Below are 25,379 nucleotides of genomic sequence, written 5' to 3'. Positions count from 1 at the left end.
AGTAGTTAGTATTGAGTGTTTATTTTACAATTACCACAACCCTCAAGGCTGTGTCTTATGAATTAGATGTATAAAAATTGTTTATTTTTATAAACGCATTCAATACCTATTGAATATTTGGAAGGTTATTTGAATACACGATAAATGGAAGAAGCTATAATCATTCGTTGTCGCTCAAAATATTATTATTTATTGATTTATAGCTAAGTATATTAATATGACTAGGAGAGCAAATCTCATTGAGGCAAAGTAAACATATTTTTTAATAATAATATAATTGAAATATAAACCTTTTTTTAAAGTTAATTATATGTCAGTGACAAAAATATTTTTAGAACTTTACGTTGTGTAATTATGTATTAAAAAATATATTGAATCTGTTTTTGTTTTGTTAAAATTATAAATGATGGTAAATTATACATTGATTTGTTATTTATGCATCAGGATTTACGATATAGGCAAGCAAAACAACCGTTAATATTTCCTAGTACGATCGCTTAAAATAATTATAAATGTGCAAATGCAAGATTAATACCTAGCATTTGTATAAATGTCAAATACTTATAAAAAAAGGTCTGTTAACTTTATTTTAATGGAAAATAGTAATATTATAAATATAGAGATGGAATGACATAAATTATTAAACATGTATAATATTCATTTATGGTATTTCATTTGGAATGAAAAATAAACCTCAACCGGTAATTCCCATTTTTTTCTATCTTATATAAACGGTGTTTTATATTTTCATACCAAATTTCTTCGAAATAACGTTAAAGAAAATATTAAAAGCGAATTATATCTCTAAATATACATTTCGCGTTTATTTGTCTTGGTATTGCTATTTAAAATGATATTTAAAACTTACTTGGTATTGAAATTTTTTGCGAGCCTGAAAGGGTACGGTACCATCAAATCAGCACATATTTGGCCAAGCGAGGTGAAGGGTGCACATGGTACATAACATCTCAAGCCCCAAGGTCGGTGGCTCATTGGATATGTAAGGAATGGTTCATTTTTGTTTCCCGCTAATATCTATGGGCTATGGTGATCACTTACCATCAGGCCTATTTGCCTGTTCACCTGCTAATGTAATTAAGAAATAAGCTAAGCTAAAGATTGAAGATGGTCAAGAAGTAATTTTAAAGGAAAAAATATATAATAATTTTAGTGCACTTTATTACAAATGTGACATACATATATAACGAATAAAAAACTATATATATAATAAAATTGTAGTACCTGTTTGTAATATTTAAATAATTATACATCAAAAAAACATTTTTTACAATTTCTCTGTCAGTCGGTTTGTTCCGGCGACTCTATGGAACGGCTTGGTGTATTTTGACGGGACTTTCAATGGCAGTTAGGTGGTGTAATAAGGAGTAAGTCACTTCTTATTACAACAATATTTCGACAAAAATATATTTTTTTGTTAAATTTAATAGCGTACAAAGTTGCGGGCACTGCTAGTTAAAAATATAATTAATTGTTTTTTCTTTTAACAAGGTTAAAATTATAAAACGTTGTGCAAATTTACTTATCGTACAGAAGGTGACTGATTTATTTGAGCTATCAGTGCATGACATAATTTGTGTAAAAATATGCAATTCAGGAACTGTAGATGATCACGATCGGGGCAAGTGTCATCACGATCACATTTGTATGAGCAAAACATGAAACTACATATTTTAATTAATTTATCTCAAGTCTCGTTGACTATTGACAGCCTGTGTATCAGGCATAAGGTACCGGGTTTGAATCCCAGGATAGGCCTACAATCATTTCTAAGGTCTAGCTAGAGTCTCGGCATTAGGACTCAATATAAACAAGAGTATAGAAATGACGAAAAAAACGAAAACGAGAATATATTTAAACAAAATCAAAATGTATACATAACATTTAATATTTATACTCTCTATGTCTATAAATTAATAGATTATGACTTAAAAAAACACAAAAATATTATAAAAACGTAACATTTTTGTTGTAAAACGAAAGTATTATTATCATTGATTGGAACACTTGCGCACTTGGCCATATAGCGGAAGAACAGACAAAAAGGATGAGACAGATTTAAAGTCTCGTTTATCCAAATCGTATATACAAAATGAAACATATTAATTTAGTACGTGAATGCTTCAACATGTAGTAGCACTATAGCAGTATAGAAACAGACTACACGTAATGTAATTCCAAGTGCTATCTCTAAAAGTCTATCGAATACTCTTTCCTAAGCAAATACAAAAAGTAAATGGAGTGATTTTTTTATGTTATAGGTGGCAAACAAACTAGAGACCTGATGGAAACTGATTATCACTGTCCACGGACGTCTGCAACACCGGGGCGCTTGCAGGTACGTTGCCTTATAATTGATTGAATATTATGTTTGATTTTGACGATTTTCATTCATAATGCTATTTATTTTCATAAGGCGCCTATTCGTTAGCAGTGGTGTTTGTAGTAATGTAAATTGCTATTAAAAAATAATGAGTATTTCACAGAAGGTATATAATGGAGTATATTATAGTATATATATATATATATATATATATATATATATATATATATATATATATATATATATATATATATATATATACATATATATATATATACTGCAATATACTATAGCGCCTCCCTGAGTATATAAAATCAAATCAAAATATTCTTTATTTTAGGATCAAAAGGCACCTTCCAATCTTTTATAATTATATAAGACTCCCACAGGCTCAAAAAACAAATTCTATCGACAAGAACTATTTTTAGTATAGTTTCTTCATTAATTACTCTTTAATAGCATTTTATCCTACTACTATTATAAAGGCGAAAGTTTGTATGTATGGATGTATGGATGTTTGTTACTCTTTCACGTAAAAACTACTGAATGGATTTGAATGAAACTTTACCACAATATAGCTTATACATCAGAATAACACATAGGCTACAATTTTTGAGGTTTATAATGTGAGGTCGTAAAAAAACACATTTTTTGCGCTTACATTGCAAACGCTGACTGAATCCTTCAAGATAGTTCAAAACAATGTACTACAGTATTGTACAACTTAAAAAGGTCTACAAAAAAGTCCGTGATGGTATATGTTTATCTCTTAGGAATAACCCACAATAACCATTTTTTATCCTTTACTTTGTATACGAGAAATAATGGCTTATTTACGAAGCGATTTTAAGCGATTACTAGACTAGACGGGACGAACCTGAAGTCCACGCGAACGAAGTCGCGGGCAAATGCTAGTTTACTATATTATGTAGTAATTATGTCAATGAATTACAATTAAATTTATTAAATTAATTTATGTATATATCTTTATATTATCATTATATCATCTGATTTGCTACTGCTTCTGGAAAATGGGGTTATACCACGTTAGGGTAAAATTTAATTAAGACGCAGGTTACCAAAATTTGCATCTCTCAGATCAATAGAAGTTAGATCGGGAATCAGTAGTTAACTTACAGCAAAGCAGCAATGAAATAGATTAAATGTGTCTTACTTTTTAGAGGTTATTTTAAATTGAGGTTTTTTAATAAATTATTGTAAAAAAAGATCTTAAATATTATGCAGTCACTTTAATTTTTTTCTTTGTTCAAACAATGATATACATTTGAATATAAATATTTCAAGATGAGTATGAAGAACATACTCATCCTAAAATATTTATATTCAATTGTTTATTTGAAGAGTAATTATAAGTATCATATTTTAAATTATTCGAAATATATAACAGAATATAGAAGTCAGTATGTAAATCTTAGATTAAAGCCCAGTTTCTACTCGAGAAAAAGTTTTAGGTCTTTTTCTACTACGTTGTACCAATAAAGTTTGATCATATTTCTTTCACCACCGGTACAAGATGAATTATAAACAAAACTCACATAGATAGTTGAAATTTAAGCTATTGATGAACTACTTAAATATTTTATTCTCCATACACATAGTGTCCAAAGTATACTTTTGTCAATTTAAAAATATTCACCAACCGAGAAGAATTTTTTTTTTCCATGAATAATAGGCAACGTGTACCTATGACTTAGAAAAAATATGTTATAATTAATTTCATTTTAAAATTCACAGCGAAATATTTAATATATACTAACCGAGAATAAATGATTTTTTTCCCATTAATTTTTAAAAATTGTTTTTTACTAATTCACAACCAAATATTTTAATAATAAAATATTGTTTTCGTATTTTACTCATTGTACAACTGAGAGTTCAGTAGTTAAGGAATATAATGTTTCCAGTTGATCTTGCACAAGACAGATTTATATTAAAAGATGGAAGCAATTCTTTATCTAACGTATTTGCTAAATTAAAAATAACAGGAGTCAAAATACTTACTAAGGCGTGCTGTAGTTTAACTCTTTTTTTTTATTAAGTCTGACATTTTAAAATTATATGTTTTTTGTAATTTGTAATTTTTTTTTTCCAATAGTACACGAGACGGTATTTTCTGTATCAGAATTGAGATTGTTTTATTATTTTTCAACGCTTCAGTTACTGTACATCAACAATTTTTGATGAAAGAAAGATCAACGAAATCCATCATTAACACTAAACATAGCATACAAAACATAGGTGGTTCAACTTCAGCTGCTGAAGTCAGTTTTTTAGCACCTGTTTTTAATTAGAATAAAATAAATCTAGCTTTATATGGCATAGTAGTCAGTAGCCCCAGGTTAAAATTATTATTTGCAGGTTTAAATAATAATGGAAAATTAAATTTTTTATATATCATTTATATTTGTACCTGAAAATGTAAAAGTAACAGCCTGAAAATTACCCACTGCTGGGCTAAGGCCTCCTCTTCCATTAAGGGGGGGGGGGGGAAAGCACATTGGAATTTCGATGAAATTAGACACATGCAGGTTTCGTCACGATGTGAATAATAGATACAAATTAAGCATATGTATATATATATATATATATATATATATATATATATATATATATATATATATATTTATAGTGGTGCTTGCCTGGGTTTGAACCCGAAATCATCGGTTAAGATGCACGTGTTCTAAACACTGGGCCATCTCAGCTCTTCATTTTTTGTACCTTATAAATCAGAAAAAAATATACTCAAACAAATTTATATTTTTAGTCTCGATATATAACATTATTTCCAAATTTATCTATTACGCATGACATAATGTGATTACATTTTCGTTTAATAAGTACACGCCTATTTGCCCCTTTTTTAAAACGTACTTAAAGCATGTTACTTGTGCTAGAGCATGAAGAGGTAGACCATAATTACTGGCAATAAAGATCTAAAATAAATAATTCTCTAGATTAAAATATTCTATTGCACCAGTGTCGAAGTACTGCTACTTCATTTATCGAACATTTTAATGGCAGTTACTAATAATATAAAATAGCATATCATTAAACTTCTAATTAATTAATCATAAAATTACGATTATAAATTAAAATCACTTTGTTATTCATGGTCGTGGCTGTCATCTCTATTTAGATTAATATTCCAATATTAGGAAAATTCAGTCTTATAGTGTTCTTGTTAGTTATCGAATAAAAAATAATAACGAAAAAAAAGAAAACCGCATAAAAATACAATATTTAAAATAAGGCACAGAAGTTATAGCTTATTTCACTATTTTTCTCCAATGTCCTCACTTTTGTTAGATCAATATAATATGGCAGAACTTCACTCAACCTATGTGGGGTACCCCACGATGTGTTACTTTACCATCGAGCACGAAATGGATTATACTTAAAATTACTTATATATAAAAATGTAACAATCATCACTACCTCCCAAAGACATTGGAGCCGTAAGAAATTTGAATCCTTTCTTACATTTCTCATTCGCCACCAACCCTGAAAATTTACTATGTCCTTTATGCCTCAAGTTGCACTGGCTCACTCACCCTTTAAATCGGAACACAACAATAGAAAGCATTGCTTTTTGGCGGTACGATATGTGCTGAGGGTGTTGTACCAGCCAGGCGGGCTAAATTAAGATTGCACGGCTAAGATTTATAATGAATTGTAATGCATTTGTGGTGTTAATGTTGATCTCAATAAGGCAAAAAGAAAAACTGAAAAAAAATCCATCCATTATAACATGCGCAAGAAGAGTCTACGTACATTGGAAATATATTATAGAGAAACAATAAAAAAGCAAAAATCACCAACGAGTCTAAGTAAATGTGATAAATTCAAACAACTTATGCTAACAGAATGATGTACTAACCAAAGTCGTTTCTTATATAGTTACAGTCATTTCAAATATATTTTTTGAAGTGTATGAAAATTAATTGTATATAGTTAACGTTATTTTAGAATGTGTCTGTACTGAAGGTTAAAGGTTTATCGTAAAAACATTGTTTAGCGTTATTCGTCAGGCCTTCATGACATGCATGGATTGGCATTTAAATGTTTACGAAATGTACGCTTGCACTTTGAAATTTCTAAAGACTAATGCTTTGGCTGTTGCGTGGAGAAATAGGTAGGCAGACTAGCAACTGGGTCACCTGATGACAAGTGCTCATCACAACCCATACACATTAATCTAGTTAAACATTTACTAGCCCTCATACCGCCGCCTCATAACTTGGGAACTAAGTTTATATATGGAAAGACTAAGGTTATGTCCTTCGTGTCTGTACTCTGTACTTCTACTGATTAACACACCCAATCAAATCGGAACAGTGATCCGAAGTATTGTTCCTCAGTGTCATGATATGGGAGGAGTGACTGCTATCTACCTGGACAGGCTTGTACAAAGTTCTACCATGAAATAACAGGTAGATTTATTAATGAAGAAAGTTTAATGCAGAACTAGTCTATTATTTTATAGTGTGTTTTAATTGCATTATTTGGTAATTTAATATAACCCGGTTAAGCTTGAATTTTGGCAACATTTTGCTTGATGCAGTAAATGTACTAGTTTGACTGGTTTTGTCTGGTCGTTTATTTTAAAATTTATTTTCAGATGCCTTTGAATCAATTTCAACGGAGTAGAACGGAGGAGAACTCTTAATGCACCTTGTATATTCCGTGCGGTATTCGTCAAAAATTTGATCAAATCCCATATAGATAACATATTATAATATTTTTGTGTATTAATAATTCGATGAAGTTTATTGTTCGTTAAATTTGGTTTTCAGACAAATTATTCTAACAAAGTATTCAATAAAACATAGTAATATTATATTGGAGATAACTCATATGCATATACTTATTTATTTAGTAATTTATCTTACGACAGACGTATTGTAAGTTGTTTAGACTTTATACAAACCAATGACATACTGACTTTTAAATAACTAGAAACGAACATGCTAAGTTACTTTTGAAGTACATTGTATTTTGATTTTTATATTTTAGGTATTAAGGTTCTAAACAATGAATATCCAAAAAGAGCCTTGATTCAAAGAGATATATTTATTATTATAGAAGATAGAAGATGAGCCTGTTAAAAGGTTTACTATTTATTTTTAGTATTCACGTATTAATGCTATAATTTATATTAAAAATAATCCTCTTATTCTATTTAGACATAATGATGAATTGGAACAAAATATGAGTAATCATTGATTTGTTTATTTCATTGATTATAATGTTGATTTATTTAAAAAATAATAAAGTATTTTTTCTCATATTGTTTTGTTTCAAATGTCTTTTAAAAATATTAATTTATATTTATATACATATTTAGCTTTTTGCAGACAGTAATTTTCTTTTCATGCGCATTATATAAGAACTCTTTCATGTATGATTAAATCTACATCAAATCATTTGTGTTTTTGTTGGACGATTGTAAATTAATATTTCTTATTGAATTTCTTTCATATGATTGACTTTAACAACGTTAAGTATTGACTTTTTAACTTCAACTACAGCAGTATTCAATGAAACATCTATTTCTAATGAAGATTTAATTTATACGCAGTTGAAATATCGTGATGTAAACTTAGATAAGAACAAGGATTCGATCTCTGTCATGTCCTTGTAAGATACAAACGTCATTTCATTTATCTAAACAAAATATAGTGAATTGATACTCAATTCTGATACAATGTGTATAACATTAACGGCCTGATCTGACGACTGATAGGTAAGAATCTTTGTCCTCTTCTTACGATTGTGAAATTTCTGTAGTGAGAAAGAGAAATTGGTATGCTAATATTTACCTGCCGCATAATATTTATGAATCTATTATACATATTATAAAAAAAGTTTATTATTTTAAATGACATTTGATGAATTACTTATGTTTTGATTTTCGAGGGTAATTCCTAGGTACTGATTAGGTGATGTTGTTATATAGACAATATAATTAAAAATAACTTTTTAAGATAATATATAACTTTAATTGTAATTAAATTAATAAGATAATATAAAGAAGTATTTTATGAATATAACTTAATTGAATTTTAAAATAATCATTGAAAAAAGGAAAAAATCTTTTGTTGAAATTGATACATTGTTAATAACTTACTCCTTATTCGGATATGTATTTTTATGCAAATAATTTTGGAAACTAGTATTGCTTATAAATACTAGTTATAGAGACTTGTAACATTTAATAACACTGGAAGGGTCAAATGTTATAATAATGTCGTAATAAAACGTGATTTTATGTAACTCGCGGTAACATTATTTCCGCTTATATTTTGTGAACCATTCGTACGAGTAGTCATCTGTTTACTTTTTATATTACCCGTTAAAGGTTTCCTTTGTGCATCTTGCGTGTGTGTTGGTGAGGTTATAATACTGACACCTTCGTTTATCTCTTACGTAATTAAAATACAAGCATACGCTTGGCCAACATTGTCATCAATAAAATGCGAGTCTTGTAGCCTTATTCGAGAATTGATTGTCCAATATCCCGTACAAATCCTACATAGGTGTATAGTGACATTTCATTATAAATAAGCTTCAGAATATAACTACTGAATTAATTAACGTGTATTAATTAAAAGTAAATATTTGTATTTATACTAAGCCATTCTTGAAAATTGTTGAAGACTTAAGTATTTAGTTGAATAAAGTACATATGTTTTTTAATCAACAAAAACAAGGATAGCTTTTTTAAAATAGCCCTTGTTATAAATTTATTACTTATTATAGTATATTAAATTTTTAGTGTGATTTTGATTATAAAACAGACATGACTTTAGAAATTTTCTATTTGTTACTTAAAAATCATCAAAGTTTTTTTTAATCGTTCAAAAAGGCTAAATATAAAACATTGCCTCGGCATTATTTCATGTTTATAATTGATCAAGTAAATAAAGCGGTCATCACAATTGATTCGACCTTTAACGATCGATATTTATATTCAAGGATCGAAAACATCAAAAACACAAATATATTTCAATTATTTATTTTTCAAGAAAGCTTTATTACAAAAAGATAAATGTACAAAAGGTATCCTATGGCACAAGTAAGATACAGTGATTCTCATTCTTGGCTTGGCATTACGCAAATAGATGAGATCGATTATTCTGTTATTAAAAGATGTATTTAACTGGCAAGGACCAAGATTATTATTTACACGGTCATAAGTTTATACCAGTAACGTAGGTTCAGCGAATTACTTTTGTCCAAGGGAGGTTTTGGGCTGGAAGCCATTAGGGCCGGCGGTGAATGTCACAGTGTACTGTTTGCCGTCGGGAGCGACGTAGGAGTACTGACCGGTGACAGTGAGGGCTGCGTTCTCAGACCCTGGGTTGTCAAGTTTGCCTTCCTCTTGTCTTGAGGTTCCATCGCTGGTTTCATATCTGGTGATTGAAAATATTTTATTATATTTTGTACGCAGTATTTTATTGAGTTTTGTTAATTGAACACATAATGTTGTGTTGTTGTTTCTGCTCATATGTATGAGATGTAATAGAAACATTAGTCATCCGTGTAACGTTTAGTTGCCAAACAATAATAAAAATATTATGTGATGTTTTTAAGTGTATGTTATTTGGTTTGTTTGAATAAGTCATCTCAAGAGTCTCGGCGACCTGAGATTATTCTCATCTCAATAAATACGAGAGTTCAAACGTGATGTTCAAAGTTCAAAGAGAGCATCTGGCTTTGTGAAATCTTTTAAATACCAATCAAGACTATTGACATTTGACAATTTAGCCTAATTCGTAAAAAAATCTTCAAAAAATTAGAACCAAAAAATAATAATAGTGCAATGTCCATAAGACATATTCATTTACAATAAATTGTGGGTCGATAAGTAAAATATAATACGCTTCTTTTATACAAATTCATTTTGTTCCATTATTAATATCCGTTTATCAAACGATAACTTTGTAAATTAATGTTACAAAGATTTATCACATTGTCCATCGATGAACGAAATGTTAGGGTGGACACACTTCTTTAATAGTTTCGATGTCTTGTGTGTTTCATATTATGTCTTAGCTAAAATTTATACAAAATAGTATCTGGTTTCAAATGTACGATACTCTTCCAGTACGATTAAGAATATTTTTATTTTATGTAGAAATTTTTATTTTATTATACAAATATTTTTTATTTTTTCATACTTAACCAACGGTGCAACTAATTTAATTTAGAATATCTATTATCATTATGTTCTACGTAAAAACATTTTCTCGATCTGAATCGAGTGCTTTATTTTATAGTACACTTTAAAGTAATTAATGCGTGACCATAAAAATATAAGGTTGGATTAATATATAGTTTTTAAGCTAAATAAGCTTAGACAAAAATATCCAAGCAACATATTATTAGAATCTTATATCATTAAATTATGGATTCAAATATTAATAAATGTCAATTAACGTTATTTTTTTTGTTTGGGACATTTAATTATTTTATATTTTATTCTTGCATGCTACGATGAGATTATAATTTATCAAACAAATCCCGTGTTTTTAAAACTTCGATCAAAGTCAAAGTATGGAATGGCTTTAATCTGAACTGTGATTGGTCTGTCGTGTGCAAGAATGCAATAATGTAAGCTTAGATCACAGCTTAATCAGTAAACCATAAGCTATGCCCATACTACTAGTAATATCTAAATAATAATTGTGATTTAATATTATTCATTGATAGTTATAACATTGTTTTTAAGCTTTTTGTCTTAGGTTTAATAAGTAACTTTACGGTAGACACAGTAAATACCCAACATAAACATTTATTACATAACTTAGAGTATCTTCTGATGAGGGTGCATGTATGTATGAGATATTAGTAAAACATATTTATGTTACATAATATGTTTAGTAGGTACGGCTTGGATAATAACAATAATTGTCTATTTCATTTTTTACAGTTTCAGCTTAATTTTTTGTAAGTATTTGTCTTGTTAATTGGATTTATATTATCAGTACAGTAATTATATATGACTAAGTTTTTTGTATAAATAATATGTTATGTTGAATTTACACTGGCAGATTGTCTAAATGCATTATGCTAATTTTGTAATGTCACAGGAATGGGCATCCATTTAAATTAAATTGTAAAATATTATATTAATAATCTTACGCAAAGCTGTATCCATCGGGTTGGACATCGCTGTCGAAACGCAGGATTTGTACATCCTGGGGATTTTGGGGTGCTCCAGCGCAAAGCGCGGCGAGGACGCACACGATTGTTACCTGGGAACAAGATTAGACCTATTGTAATAAATAATATTTATGTATGATTTCGACGCACTTACAAATGAATTAGCAATTAATGTTTTATCTAATGTCCTCAAGCACGCTGAAAGAATCAAGACTTAACGTATTTATTATACTTAGAACTTAGAGTTGGTAGAGTTAAACGGTGTTAACGACGAGAACCAACACGATATTCTTTAGCTTAAACCACATAATCTTTAAACTTTATGTGACATCCATTGTTCTCCGCAGTACTTACGACTGAGGTACACCGAAAAGTCACGACACACTTTCGTAATTGTAAAGAGCGGGTACAAATTAAAAATTGTCAGTGACGTGCGTTACCTATGAGTTTTATCATTATTATTAAAACAAAAAATCGAGACTCACGTATTTGAGCATGATGTTTGGTATTCTTCGTGAGCACAAACTAACGAATGAGTAACTACTGTATGGACGTTCGTTTTATATGCAGCCAAAGGTGCAGCATTTGCAGTAGGCTGACATCATACGAGGATGGTACACGATCCACCACTCTCCTTTGAAGACGTCTCAGTTTTTTGTGGACGCCGTCCGCTACAAATATACAATGAAGTACCTACTGTATGGCAAATAAAAAGAAATTGCTAACGTACTATATATGATAAGATAGGTATAAGTTTATATATTTTATTACAGTTCGCTAAATAACAACTATTTTTAATTAAGATCGAGTGTCCTTTAAGGTATATGTGTTAGGAAGCAAATGTGTCTTAAAACCATAACTTTAATAATAAACCTTTTCTAATAAGACTTGGATACAGTGTATTAAGACAAATTTTATTGATTAAAGGATTATTTATATTTATTTATGTCATATGTTATTTTAAAGTGGAAACATTGCTTCTAAATAAATGAATGTACTTAACTGTCATTAACTATTGAGGCTGCGTGTAATTAAATAAATAAATATTTGTTACTTTAAGTGGAAACATCGTCTTCTTATTACTTGTAACAAGTTACTATTAAGTTTACGACGATACACGTAAAGAAAATCAGGGTTAATTTTTACATTACCATTTATATGTACACAGTTAATCAAAATATACGAAATCTATTTATAATTAACAACATATTGTTTGTATGTGACGAGTTAGGTTGTTATCCAGTGGATAATAAAAACTGAATTTCTATTGGGTTAATCACTGAAGCAAATGGGAAAAACTTACAGGAGTCGAATGAAATTTTAATTATTATATCTCTTATGTCCAATAACTCATAATTTAGCAACATGGTGAAAATGCGTTCCAGAACTCTTCTTTTAATAACAGAGAAGAAACTTGTTCAGCAGTGGGTATTATTTGCACGAACTGTTAATTTTATTACTCTATAATTATTTTATTTATACTTGTTATATTTTTGAAGTTAGTACCGTCGCTTTCAAATTAATATTATTTAACCTACTATCAGATTGATCAAAATGTTTATTAAATGTTTTTATTTCAATCAATCTCAATGTTCTTAAACAAGTTTTACAATTTATGCTCACCCCTCAAACCCGGACGATGATTTTTTTAAACCGATATTTAGGGATTTTATTATAATGATGTTTAGGGGCTATCACTGCCTATAGAATTAACTATTCCTGACAATACGTCACCAAATTCGAGTAGTGCTTTTTTGCGATAAAATAAGTAAGGGGTTGTCCATTAATCACGTGAGGCTTGAAAGGGGGGGAGGGGTTTGATAAAAATCACGAAAATAATACAAGGGGGAGGTGTAGTAAGATATCTCGTGTATTTATTTTTTCGTCTAATGCGCGATTTTTAAACAAGTATGGTCCTTAATTTCAGAATAAAATAAGATTATAGTTTATACCTGTATTTAAATTAAGATAATATTCAGAAAATTTTAAGATTCGTTGTAGGTACTAAAAATACACGTGATGTTGAGAAGGGGGAGGGGGGGTGGTCTTAAACCTCACTACGTATCACCAATGGGGGAGGGGGGGTTAAAAAATGCTAAAAAAGATCACGTGATTAATGGACAACCCCTAACGTGTTGGTCGTACGCACGAAGAAGGATCTGCACAAAGCCTTATGACCGGGTATAATATCGGACTAATATAAATGGTGTCGTCCTTGTGATAAGCTTACTGGTGGTTAATTTAAAGTTAAATTTCTGTCATCATTGACATCACCTTTATAATATAAAAATAGACATACGCAATCTATTGATTTAGTATACATTATATTTTAATTAAATGAATAAATAAGAATTATAATTTTTGCATATATAATTGATGAATAAATGAAGAATATTGTGTGAACGATGTATGTTATTTTATATGCATATCCCGGAACCAAAGGTATGTAGTATATACGACATAGTTATGGTTAATTTATTGATCGTGGCTTTTATTTATGTTTGTTATCGTTGAAATTAAAAAGTTAATTCTTAATTTTTATATAAAATGTTTCTATTTAGAATGAACTTCGAAATAAAATTAAACATGTCACCAAGTTTAGCAAAACTGCGACGAAGGTTCCGTATTGAAATTATATTATCACACTATTTAAATATGAAGTAGTTTTTTTTAATTAGATTTTATTGAAATCTGGCGAAATTATTATCATACGAGTCTGTCTATATTTACTAAAAAAGTTCCCTGTTAGAAATATCAATTTTATTTTATAGTCCATTTCATGAGTCAAACTTAAGTGTAGTGAGTGAGAGTGATAGTGAGGCGACTTTGGCATGTGAGCCAATCAAACAAACCAAAAACCAAACAAAAAATTTTTTTTTGTGGTCTAAAATATAGTACCTGATAATATAGACACCTGGTCTAGACAAGCAGGTGGATATGACAATTCATAAAGTTTCTGTTTTTTTTTCCTACGATACCCTAAAAATTGTTGAGAAATATTAGATACGTGAGTGAAAACACAATAGTTTGTTAGAAGATATGAGTTACTGATGTTGAAACAAGCGGTTTTAAACTAGCTTTCGTTCGACGTTTTGTTCGTTTAGATTTTGGTATTTTTATATATTTTTCTATAGAAACTTCATTACATTTTTTATACTTATGAAAAGAAAATATTAGCTAGTTTGACATGCAAAAGCAATGCAATTTAATTTAAAAAAATCATCTTCTGACAGATTTCCTGGTTTTGCTACTGTTACAATTTCCTGTTTTTTTTATTGTATGTGATTTTTTTTTTATTATTATGAATTAATTGTTACTTTTTTAAAGGCTGAGCACTTAGTTTTCCCTCTAGGTACTACTAAGACTGTAATAAATACTTATCGATGTATAAACAGTAGATATATTAATTAATTGTTAATAATAACTTATTTTTGAAATAGACATATGTTATAGACAGACAAGGCACATTCAACATCTTTATTTACATGTTTGTACCTTGGAGATAGTGTTACTCAATATAAACTTCGACATAACATCTTCAAAAGCCCACTTCTGATTGTATAGTCTCCTCATCATTTCATTGACCGTATAATACGTCAAATAAAAATATCGACATCCCATTAGGATTTCTGCATTTCAAACAAACTATAATGCGTAGTAACTAGCTGTTGTTTTACTGTATAAAAAAGGGCCAAGGATAAATGGAATATGAAATATGTATAGTCTCATACCGATAGGTTTATAGGATAGGATTTATCCATAAAGAAAAGTTTTATTCGTTAAATACAAAAGGCAGAGTTTTATTAACAAAATATGCTTATAATATTTTGAAATAAAAACTGTAAAATCCGAAAAAGCATGCATGTGTATATTGTATATATATACTTAATTTGCATATATTGACTTTGAGGCGGACTAAAAATATTAGCTAAATATTTAGTTTAAAACTCAATGTTTGAACTTTTGTATATCCTGGTGATGTTAAATTTCGTTAAACATTTAGAGTTTTAGCGTAAAAACAAAAATTTTTGTACGTACATTAAACAGATAAATGTGTAGGCCTGTGCGAAACTCCGATGCAATGCTGCTGCATTATAAATAATATTATTTTTGTAAATACGATCATCAGTATCACTATAAATAGACATATTTTTTTTAACTTGATTAACAGTTCAAAAAAGAGAGAACCTCTATCTATTTATTTCATCTTAGACACTGGCATTTTAAGAAATATTATGTATCCCTTACATTTTCAATGCGCTACCAGGAAGTTGGCACACAACCACTCTGGTTTGCACAAAGCTCCTAAGTATCTTCTAATATCTCTTAATTTATTGGAACATAAAATACTAGTACGAAGCGTTCTTCTTCCCGAATTACAATATTCGTTATATCAGAAGAATAACGCTTTCCTAGATATTAAAAATATTATGGAAATTAAAAAAATAGAAAGAAGAATCGTTTGCAAATCAAGATATTAAAACTCACTTATTTACAAACTAGAACAAATAAATACTAAGTATTGCTATTTGGCGGTAGAATATGTCATGAGTGAAACTATCCACGTCTTTGCACAAAGCCCTATCACCAAGTGAAGATAAATATTCTTTTATACGAATAAAACAATGTTTATTCATAGAAATTATAAAAATGGCAACTGTTATTTAATGATCATACTCTACCCAATTTAAAATACAAACACTGTTCAACAGGTTTTTTGGTAAACGATTCGTACGTAATTATTGGGAAATAACTTCTAAAGCTAATCATAATCATAGTACGATCAACGTTTAGTGTCAAGGCAAATGACACTAAAGTGATGTTTTCCTTCGTGTGATAAGAAATCCAAATGTATTTACACAAAACATCAGACCTACTTTAAAATACCACCAGATTTTAATGACTATAATTAACAATTATTATACTAGATTGTAGTGGTTTTTTTCACACTTTGAGACAATTCTAGGTGCCTACTATTATATAAGCCCTTTCGTTTTTATGTGTATCATGTATGATTCCTATATAGCTGTTTGGACAGGGAAAACTAATCTAAATGGTTTAATATTTTTTAGTTCAATTGCAATAAACTTCAAAAATTGCAAAAATCTTATACGTCGGTATAAGATTCAAATTATTAAGATGAATTTCCAAATTGTTAATTACAATAGTTACAGAATCGCTAAGGTTGCGTGATAAAGAACTTTAAATAAATTTTTATAAATAAAAAAAACCGCCTTCAAAAATGAACTAAAAAGAAAAAAATAATCAGTTACATCCATATCCCATTTACGATTTTTTAATCACCTCTCAAAGTCGGTGCCAACATTGCTAATATAGGTACATAATACATACATACAAAAACTAAATCTATTTATTGGCACCGACTTCAAAAGGTGATTAATAAATCGTAAATTGGATATGGATGTAACTGATTATTTTTTTCTTTTTAGTTCATTTTTGAAGGCGGTTTTTTTTTATTTATAAAAATTTATTTAATGCTTTTCAGTGTTGTTTTGTTATTTATAATTACAATTGGTAGTGTTTGTCATTCACTTTATTATACTCAGTACATTTCGGCTTTCGACTCTGAACATAACTCAACGCCGTTTCAATACGATGTGGACTGCAACTCAAATTAAGCGTTACCTAAGTTACAATAGCCTAATGTAAACTGCTCATCGCCAATTAGACAATACCATTTTTCCCGATGCAATGCCGTTAAACATTGAGGAATTCTCCTGGTAGTCCACCATCAGCTAGACTTCATCATAGGCATGTTTACTAACATCAATTGCTTGGCGACTATCTTAAAGAAATAGAACTAAACCCGTAAAATAGTTACTTAGGTACTAATAGGTTCTAATTACCAGTTGTGGTCTTCATCATCAGTTCCACTTCATCAAATGTCACTTTTCGTGAGCATATGACCAAGGCACTTTGAATAAAACCGAAATCACTATAGGTGTGCCTATAAAATTTGAGGAGTTCCCTCGATTTCTCCAGGATCCCATCATCAGATCCTGATCTCCTAACAATGGGACCACCTGTAAAACATGCCCTTTCAAACAAAAAAAGAATTGTCAAAATCGGACCAGCCATCTTTGAGTAGTTCGGTAACATACATAAAAAATAAAAAAAAAAAAAAAAAAAAAAGGCCCCGACGAATTGAGAACCTCCTCCTTTTTTTGAAGTCGGTTAAAAATAAGACGAAATATAACTGGTACTAGATAAAGTTCTGTAGACAATACCTATTTAATAAGTCTTAAATCGCGTTGTAGTCGTTATAAATTACCTGAAATTGGAGCTAAGTAGGTAATATATCGGCAAATCTATTTATTTCAGATTACAAACTTGGCCGCGCTGTGCAAATGATGTTTTGTTACTGTCAATTAATCATTGAATAACATCGCATTAATAGAAATAGAAAAAACGTAACAAGCAATAATTGGTTCTTCTGAACATTCATAATAAAGCGTTCGTTCGAGCGTCCGCATGCGTGTGATGGGCGGTCTGCATACAAGGCACACGTACGGATTTGCACCTAGTTTGCGCCGCATTGGATCTTTAAGACAATGTATTGCGCTTGGTTCGATATGTTTCTTTTTTGTCGTTTATGTTTATGATAATCAGTCATTTTGACAAATAGATCTTCATAATTGTCGCTATGAGGTGGCTTCAAGTATTGTTTTAGTAAGAAGCTAGTCCCACTGTTGGTCAAAGAGAAATCAAGTTAATAGTCGGAAATGTCAGTTTGCTTCCAACAAATTTCTTTAGATAATCTTAATGAAAAAAATATGTATTATGTGTAGTGATATATTAATGTTTTTTTTGTTTGTTACTGTTTTAATTCACACAATATTTGGATATCAATTAAATTTCTTGTCATTTATATATTTTGATACGTTGTTAACATATTCCATTGTGTCTATTATTTAATACATAAAATATAGCGAATGCAACTTCGTTCCGACCGAGTATCCCACGACACGTTTTTTTTTTAATATAAATTCCTTAAAGCATCATCACTAATTCGAACTAATTATAATATGTCACATAAAAAAGTGTACCGCAAGTAAAACTAAGTTCGAATCAAATAATAACAAACAATACAGTAAAGATCTCGTACAACTTATTTCCGCTTACATAATAATAAAGGTAACCTTTTTACAAGTCAATCAGTTTGTAGGTAAGTTTATTTACAGTAATGAAGTATTCGAATACTCAAATAGCCTTGACCTTTTTATAACGTAGGATATCATGAAGACCATAATTAAAGAAGCCTTAGAAAATATACAGCGAGCAAAAAATGTAAACAAAAAATTATAATAGTATGCGATTTACGCCAAGGTTTTAATATTTTTGGGCGTTCAATGTAAAAAAAAGGTTAATTGAGGACTTGTATTAGATATTTTTAAATGGTTATCGATTATTTCAATATGGTGCGTATCTATGATATTATCTTTCGACCGGTCCGTTTCCGTATATTCGTTAACATCCTAAATTTAGATCCAACTGCCTGTACCTTTTCTTTTTCAACCGACTTCCAAAAGGAGGAGGTTATCAATTCGTCTGTATTTTTTTTTTTTTTTTTTTTTTTTATGTTTGTTACCTCATAACTTTTCACTGGGTGGACCGATTTTGATAATTTTTTTTTTGTTTGAAAGGTAGTGCTTCCCGTGGGGTCCCATTTTTTTTATTTTTTTTTCCGATGATGGTATCCATGTGAAAACGACATAAGTCTTAAATTTGCGTTATGTATATGCGCGACAAATAGGTGAATAACTGAAAATCACGTTAACCAATTTTGATAATTCTTTTTTTATTATAAAATATATACTTCAAGGGTAATTTGGTGAAAGTTTGGTAAGGTTCTGAGCACAGGATCCATGACAAAGTAACGGAACGGAAGGGAACGGAACAATTCTGAGGAGCACGTTAGCGATACCCAGTCGAATCTTTTATTTATAGGTTATTTGGATATTTGAGTCACCTTCCGTAATGTGGTTATGTTTATGTAATTATCATTGTCGAATATTATAATCAACTAGCTACCCACCCCGGCTTCGCACGGGTGCAATACTGATACAAAATATACTACAGAATTTGTTTATTTACGACATCACATCGCAAACTTCTAAAATTATCAGTTTTTCTTTACTAATGTTGTCTTAAATTTTCGCGATGATTACACATTTAAATAAATAAATTTTCTTTACTATATTGTTCATGTATTATATACACAAACTTTCCCCTTGAATCACACTTCATCTTTTAAAAAAAAACCATATCAAAATCCATTGCGTAGATTTAAAGATATAGGGACAGAGAAAGCGACTTTGTTTTATACTATGTAGTGATGGAACTCCTATACGGCTCGCAGTTAGGGTGCGATATGGGGCAGAATTTCTTACTATCTTTAATCAAATTTTGTGTATGTGATGTGATGTCATATGATGTACGAAATATAGTTGGTCTTTTTCAAAGTTTTTTTGCTGAGTTCGATTACAGCTCTTTCGAGGGATCCTTGTAGTTCACGCCGCGTGACGTATTAAATCCGCATTTTCGAAAGTCTATTTTTGCTTTATTCGCAAGTTTCCTTTGAAATTGTCCTCGAAGTAGTTTCTGACTCATATAAACGGAACGCTTAATCTATCCATATTAAAAAAAATTAGTTAGTCAACATCAGCTTCACTTAAAATCAAAAAATAAATAAAATTTTAACAAAAAGAAAAACCGACTTCAAACAAAACACTATTTTAAAACAAATGAATATGCACAAAAAAGTAATAAAAATAATTGCGTATTCAACATATTTTTTAGAGTCTTCCTAAGTTAAATGAAATGAAAAATATTAGACTACTTAAAAGTCGATTAACGATTATATCATGTAGTTATAATTATTGTTATATTTGGAGTCGGTGTCAGCCAATAAAACCCTACAGTATATCTATTAAAAAAACAATACGAGAATACTTTAACAAATATGTTTTTTACAAATTACCTTTTACACAATAATATACTGGATCAATCAAGGGGCTCTTTCTTTTGATTGTTGGGGCAAGGGCACCGTGGCTGACACCGGCTCCAAATATACCAATAACTATAACTACATGATATAATCGTTAATCGACTTTTAAGTAGTCTAATATTTTTCATTTCATTTAACTTAGGAAGACTCTAAAAAATATGTTGAATACGCAATTATTTTTATTACTTTTTTGTGCATATTCATTTGTTTTAAAATAGTGTTTTGTTTGAAGTCGGTTTTTCTTTTTGTTAAAATTTTATCTAATGAAAAGTTACAGAAAGAAATATGTACACAATATTCTTTTTTAATTTTTAAATGCTTAAATTTGTATATAACGTTTACATCATTCTTGAGAAAATTTACATGGCTGGGATATTCTCCTCCATTCTTCTCTCCATTCTTCTCCCTCCTCTCATTTTTGACGAGAAGGTTTAGCTGATTCCACAACTGCTCCAATGCTGTTTTGTGTATGTTTAGACACATCTGACATATTTTCATCTCATGCAAGTTCTTTCAGGAATTTTTTCTTCAATCTTGAACATAAGGTATAGTATAAACTCAAATTAAACAAATAACAATTGAACCTACAATATCGGTAAACATTCAATCTTTGAGTTTTGTTGAGCTTTGGTCATATCGACTCGGTGGTCTGAGGAGTGGCTCATACATTTTGCAATGTCAATGTCTAAATAAAATTGCAATAAGTTATTTTAACAATGGTAAATTTAAGTTTACTTATAATGTAAATATGCAATAAATCATTGCGTAACAAGCGTTATGTTAGTTTTATGTAACGTTGTTTTGTTCTAACTGATTTTGGTTATAGTGATCATTCTCAAAGGAGATTAGGTATCCTATCTATTCAGACAGATTCTAGTGTACTGTTGTAAGTGAAAAATATCAATATCCAATCAAAATATCCTTTATCCAATTAGACTTTACAAGCACTTTAAAATCGTCATTATTACAAACTATATTAAGTAAAGCTATCACTGGTTCTGAATATATATTCTAGAAGAGCCGGCAACAAACTTACAAATTACTCTTTTTCAACATTATAATACTATATATGTTCATTAAATACAGTTATAAAATGTTTCTGGAAGTTAACAATTATTAGTTCCACGGTTTTTCATCAATATAAATATAAGATCACATTCGTATCATCCAGTTCGACGGGTAAAAGTTCAGGCGATGTATCAACAACTTTAGTTGCTTTCTCAGGCACGAGAGAGTCAGCAACATAGGACCTAGGGATCTTCAAACTAACTACAGACTAGCGGTAAACGTTTATATAATAAAATGTTAACAATATCTCTACTGATACTATGATAACTAAAAACAACTTAACGCCTGACAATATTTATTTAGGTCAGACGCACTTATTCGTTCAATATACTTTCAAGTATTGTACCGAGTAGCATCAGTTGTGTAAAATTAACATAATAATATTATTATTAAAGTACACTACCGATAATATATGCACTAATGCATGACGGCTGTTTAATAGATATTTGCGCTTGTATTTAGTAATCGATTCTAAACACGAACATTGTAATAAAAAACTTTAATATAAATTTCGTTACAAAAACATATTGTGATAAAAAGATTATAAACGATATATTACCGATTTGTAACCGACTAAATCATCCTAGCTACGTACGAGTGCAATTTTTAAAACCGAAAATATTACGGGCACATTGTTTTTTGTCCACAATATTTATCTATTAGTTTATGTTTTTCGTGAACGCGAAATATGACTAACCTCTACGTGTTTATACAATGATTAAGATATATATATTTTTGATATGTGAACGTCAAAGTAAAAATCAGATAATATTTCTACGACATATCATTTTATTTCGTTAAACTTGCCCAATCTTTAGTGTTTTAGAGCTTTCCTGAAAACAATATAAAATGTTTTTTACTGGTATAAAGCATTATCTAGTGTAAACCTACTTTCCCTGATATTCAATGTAGGGCTATCGCAGCTCAGTAACGTCACCAATGTATGGTGATGGGGCTAGCGGCCTTCGAAAGAAATTCAACCTTGATTTGAAATTATTTAGGTGATTCACAATGTATGATATCATGATATTATTATTGTGTAGCTTACATAAAATAAGATTTTTAGGTTATCAATAATTTCATATCGTAGAATTTTTGCACATTTATTTTTCTAATATTTAATATTGAATAACCTCTTGCACTTTATAAATGCAACTAACTTGTAACAAAACTAAATGTAAAATTTTATGGCTATTCGTAGGAATTCAATTGTATTTACATAAAATAACAAGAATAAAGTATATAAACAAAAACTCTTCCTCTCGGGTCACTCTATCTTTTAAAAAAACCGCATCAAAATCCGTTGTGTAATTTTAATGATCTAAGCATACATAGAGACAAACAGCGAAAAGCGACTTTGTTTTATATTATGTAATAATGATGATATTGATGATGATATCATATAAATGCATGCTTTTCATTGTAATTTCATGACGTATAATTAATACAGAAACTTTGTCAGTATTTGATGTGTCACGTGATCAAATACTTACAAATAAAGGAGATAGAAGACACTTCAACTCGAATAGAATGAAATTTAGGTTAAGTGTTGCACACATGACCCCTAACTGCATGGACATAATTCACGCAATTTACAAATCCCTGTAACATTTTCGTGGATCTCCTTAAATAAACTGTTAACTTGATTGTGATTAACACCTTTGATGCCACGACGTATTGTCAATACAATGAAGATATTTATAGCTCAGGTAATCACTGCTGACAACAGACGCTCAGGATTCGTTCAGGCATTCATACTTACTTCAGTTTCAGTGCATTAACAAAAATACATTCAAAATGATGAAAATTGTAAGTTTAATATTTTGTTTGATCGTTAAAAAATATTTAAAATTCGAATTTAAAATGATGAAGTCTTAATGGCCGTTTTTAAGATAAATATTTTAACATATTTCATGGATATTTTTTTAACTATATATTTTTAAGAATTTTAAAAGTTTATTAAAAATGTGTACGCCTTTTTTATAGACGATTTTTGCCGTGGCAGCTCTTGCATTGGCGTGCGCTTTGCCTCAAGACGAACCTCAGGCGCAACCTGTACAAATAGTCAAGCAAGATTCTGAAGTTAATGAAAACGGATACAGTTTTGAGTAAGTTTTTAAAAAAAAATTTTTTTAATTTACTTCAAGTGAATAATGCAAGCCACTTAGAAATATTGAATATCTTCAAAAAACACTCACTTGTTAAAACTGATTTATTGAGTGATTGTTTGATTAATTATATGAAATATTCTTTTTATGAATTTCTTTAAATCAAATTTAAAACTGACTTGGAACTTTATATGCGTGATTAGTATTCAGTTTTAGTTAATCTTATATTCTAATGATTTGTGACGTATGTATATTTAATAAAGTTAATCGCGGAGCTGTTACAATGTAAGAGATTACTATATGTACACACCTATTATGACTGTAATAATGTTAAAAATAAAGTATGAGCTACGATTATTTATTATTAATATTTTAGATATGAGACAAGTGATGGAACTTCAAGGCAAGAACAAGGTGACTACAAAAACGATACTGAACAGCAAGGTCTCTCTGTAAAGGGCAGTTACAAGTACGTCGCTCCTGATGGACAAACAATCTCCGTAACTTTCGTTGCTGACAAAAACGGTTACCAACCCACCGAAATTAAGGATGGAGACAAACCTGCACAATCTTAAACAAGGTTGTAACGACCCATTTATAATATTTGAAACCAAATATGTTTACAGTACTGAATGCACAATTCACTTTTATTAAAATGTATTCCATAACGAACCTTCAAGTACAAATATATATAGCCCATATTGAATCTAAATAAACAAAAAATATAGAATCTTCTTGTTTAACTTGTACTACCTTGGGTGCCTTCAAGGGATAAGAACAAAAATAAGAACGGAGCCTGTTTCGTTATAATAACATTAATCCTTCATTGAATGGTGTTTGTTTAATTTCGAAATATCAAATATCTGGTTTTTTATAGTTATGATAATGTTTGTAATATTTAAATATGATGTTATAAAAATGGTAATTTATTGTAAACATTAACAAATTAATTATCATTTGATGTTCACAAGTGCAATTAATTAAATCAATACTTAATATTTTAGATGTTTCGAGTATGTATTTAGGCACGCGTTATTCCTAGATGTAACCGTTAAAGTCTTAGCTGGGCCATTTTTTTTGTTAGGGATATATGCTATAAAGCTTTATTCCTTGATTTTAAAGAACGGTTAATTAAACAATATGAGTGTCATATAATTTGGAAATCTGTATAGAAGTTGTCATCACGAATAGGAATCAGTTTCTCAAATGCCCTTTACGACACGATGACAATATTATATACGCTACGAAAAATGCTTTAATTATTACAACGTTCAATGAAAAAACTTCGTCAAATGTCAAGTAAGTCCTAATTTTAATTACATCCAATTCCGTTGTATAGTTTCGGTTTTCATTTTCATGCTTTCTTCATTATTTTATTTAAATCATTCACTCTTTCACATAATTCATTCGTTTATCATACACTAGCGACCCGCCCCGGCTTCGCACGGGTGCGATACTGATACTAAATATACTACAGAATTTGTTTATTAACGACAACACATTGCAAATTCTATAATTAGATTCTAAAATTATCAGTGTTTCTTTACTATATTGTTCATGTATTATATACACAAACCTTCCCCTTGAATCACAAAATCTATTAAAAAAAAACACAGAAAAACCTTCAGCCAAGAAAACCCCAATGCAT

The 25,379-nt window shown here is 29.6% G+C and overlaps 2 protein-coding genes across 3 annotated transcripts; one reads left to right on the top strand and one right to left on the bottom strand.

The window, feature by feature from the left end:
* Window positions 1-2,284: 2,284 nt before the first annotated feature.
* Window positions 2,285-24,449, top strand: LOC124530730 (endocuticle structural glycoprotein ABD-5-like). Of its 2 annotated transcripts, none has more exons than XM_047104988.1 (3): window positions 2,285-2,356; window positions 23,610-23,731; window positions 24,108-24,449. In XM_047104988.1, the coding sequence occupies exons 1-3, from the start codon at window positions 2,303-2,305 to the stop codon at window positions 24,304-24,306; spliced, it is 375 nt and encodes a 124-aa protein (XP_046960944.1). In that variant the 5' UTR covers window positions 2,285-2,302; the 3' UTR covers window positions 24,307-24,449. The 2 variants fall into 2 exon arrangements, with proteins under 2 accessions (XP_046960944.1, XP_046960945.1); XM_047104989.1 differs by lacking the exon at window positions 2,285-2,356 and adding an exon at window positions 23,338-23,432.
* On the bottom strand, window positions 9,362-12,159 carry LOC124530731 (endocuticle structural glycoprotein ABD-5-like). The gene is made up of 3 exons (XM_047104991.1): window positions 12,013-12,159; window positions 11,507-11,619; window positions 9,362-9,774 (listed from the first exon to the last, which is right to left on the bottom strand). Exons 1-3 carry the CDS (start codon window positions 12,022-12,024, stop codon window positions 9,588-9,590), a joined length of 312 nt encoding a protein of 103 aa, XP_046960947.1. The 5' UTR covers window positions 12,025-12,159; the 3' UTR covers window positions 9,362-9,587.
* Window positions 24,450-25,379: the final 930 nt, after the last annotated feature.

The sequence above is a fragment of the Vanessa cardui genome, chromosome 6 (genome assembly GCF_905220365.1).
Source record: "Vanessa cardui chromosome 6, ilVanCard2.1, whole genome shotgun sequence".
NCBI classification, from domain to species: domain Eukaryota; kingdom Metazoa; phylum Arthropoda; class Insecta; order Lepidoptera; family Nymphalidae; genus Vanessa; species Vanessa cardui.
This window is presented reverse-complemented; position numbering and strand designations above follow the sequence as displayed.

Coding starts and splice junctions, on each gene's coding strand:
- LOC124530730 (XM_047104988.1), top strand. CDS start 2,303: ATGGAAACTGATTATCACTGTCCACGGACGTCTGCAACACCGGGGCGC. Junction 2,357..23,609: donor CAACACCGGGGCGCTTGCAG/GTACGTTGCCTT, acceptor CCTTTTTTATAG/ACGATTTTTGCCGTGGCAGC. Junction 23,732..24,107: donor GAAAACGGATACAGTTTTGA/GTAAGTTTTTAA, acceptor TTAATATTTTAG/ATATGAGACAAGTGATGGAA.
- LOC124530731 (XM_047104991.1), bottom strand. Junction 9,775..11,506: donor CCCGATGGATACAGCTTTGC/GTAAGATTATTA, acceptor TTCAATCACCAG/ATATGAAACCAGCGATGGAA.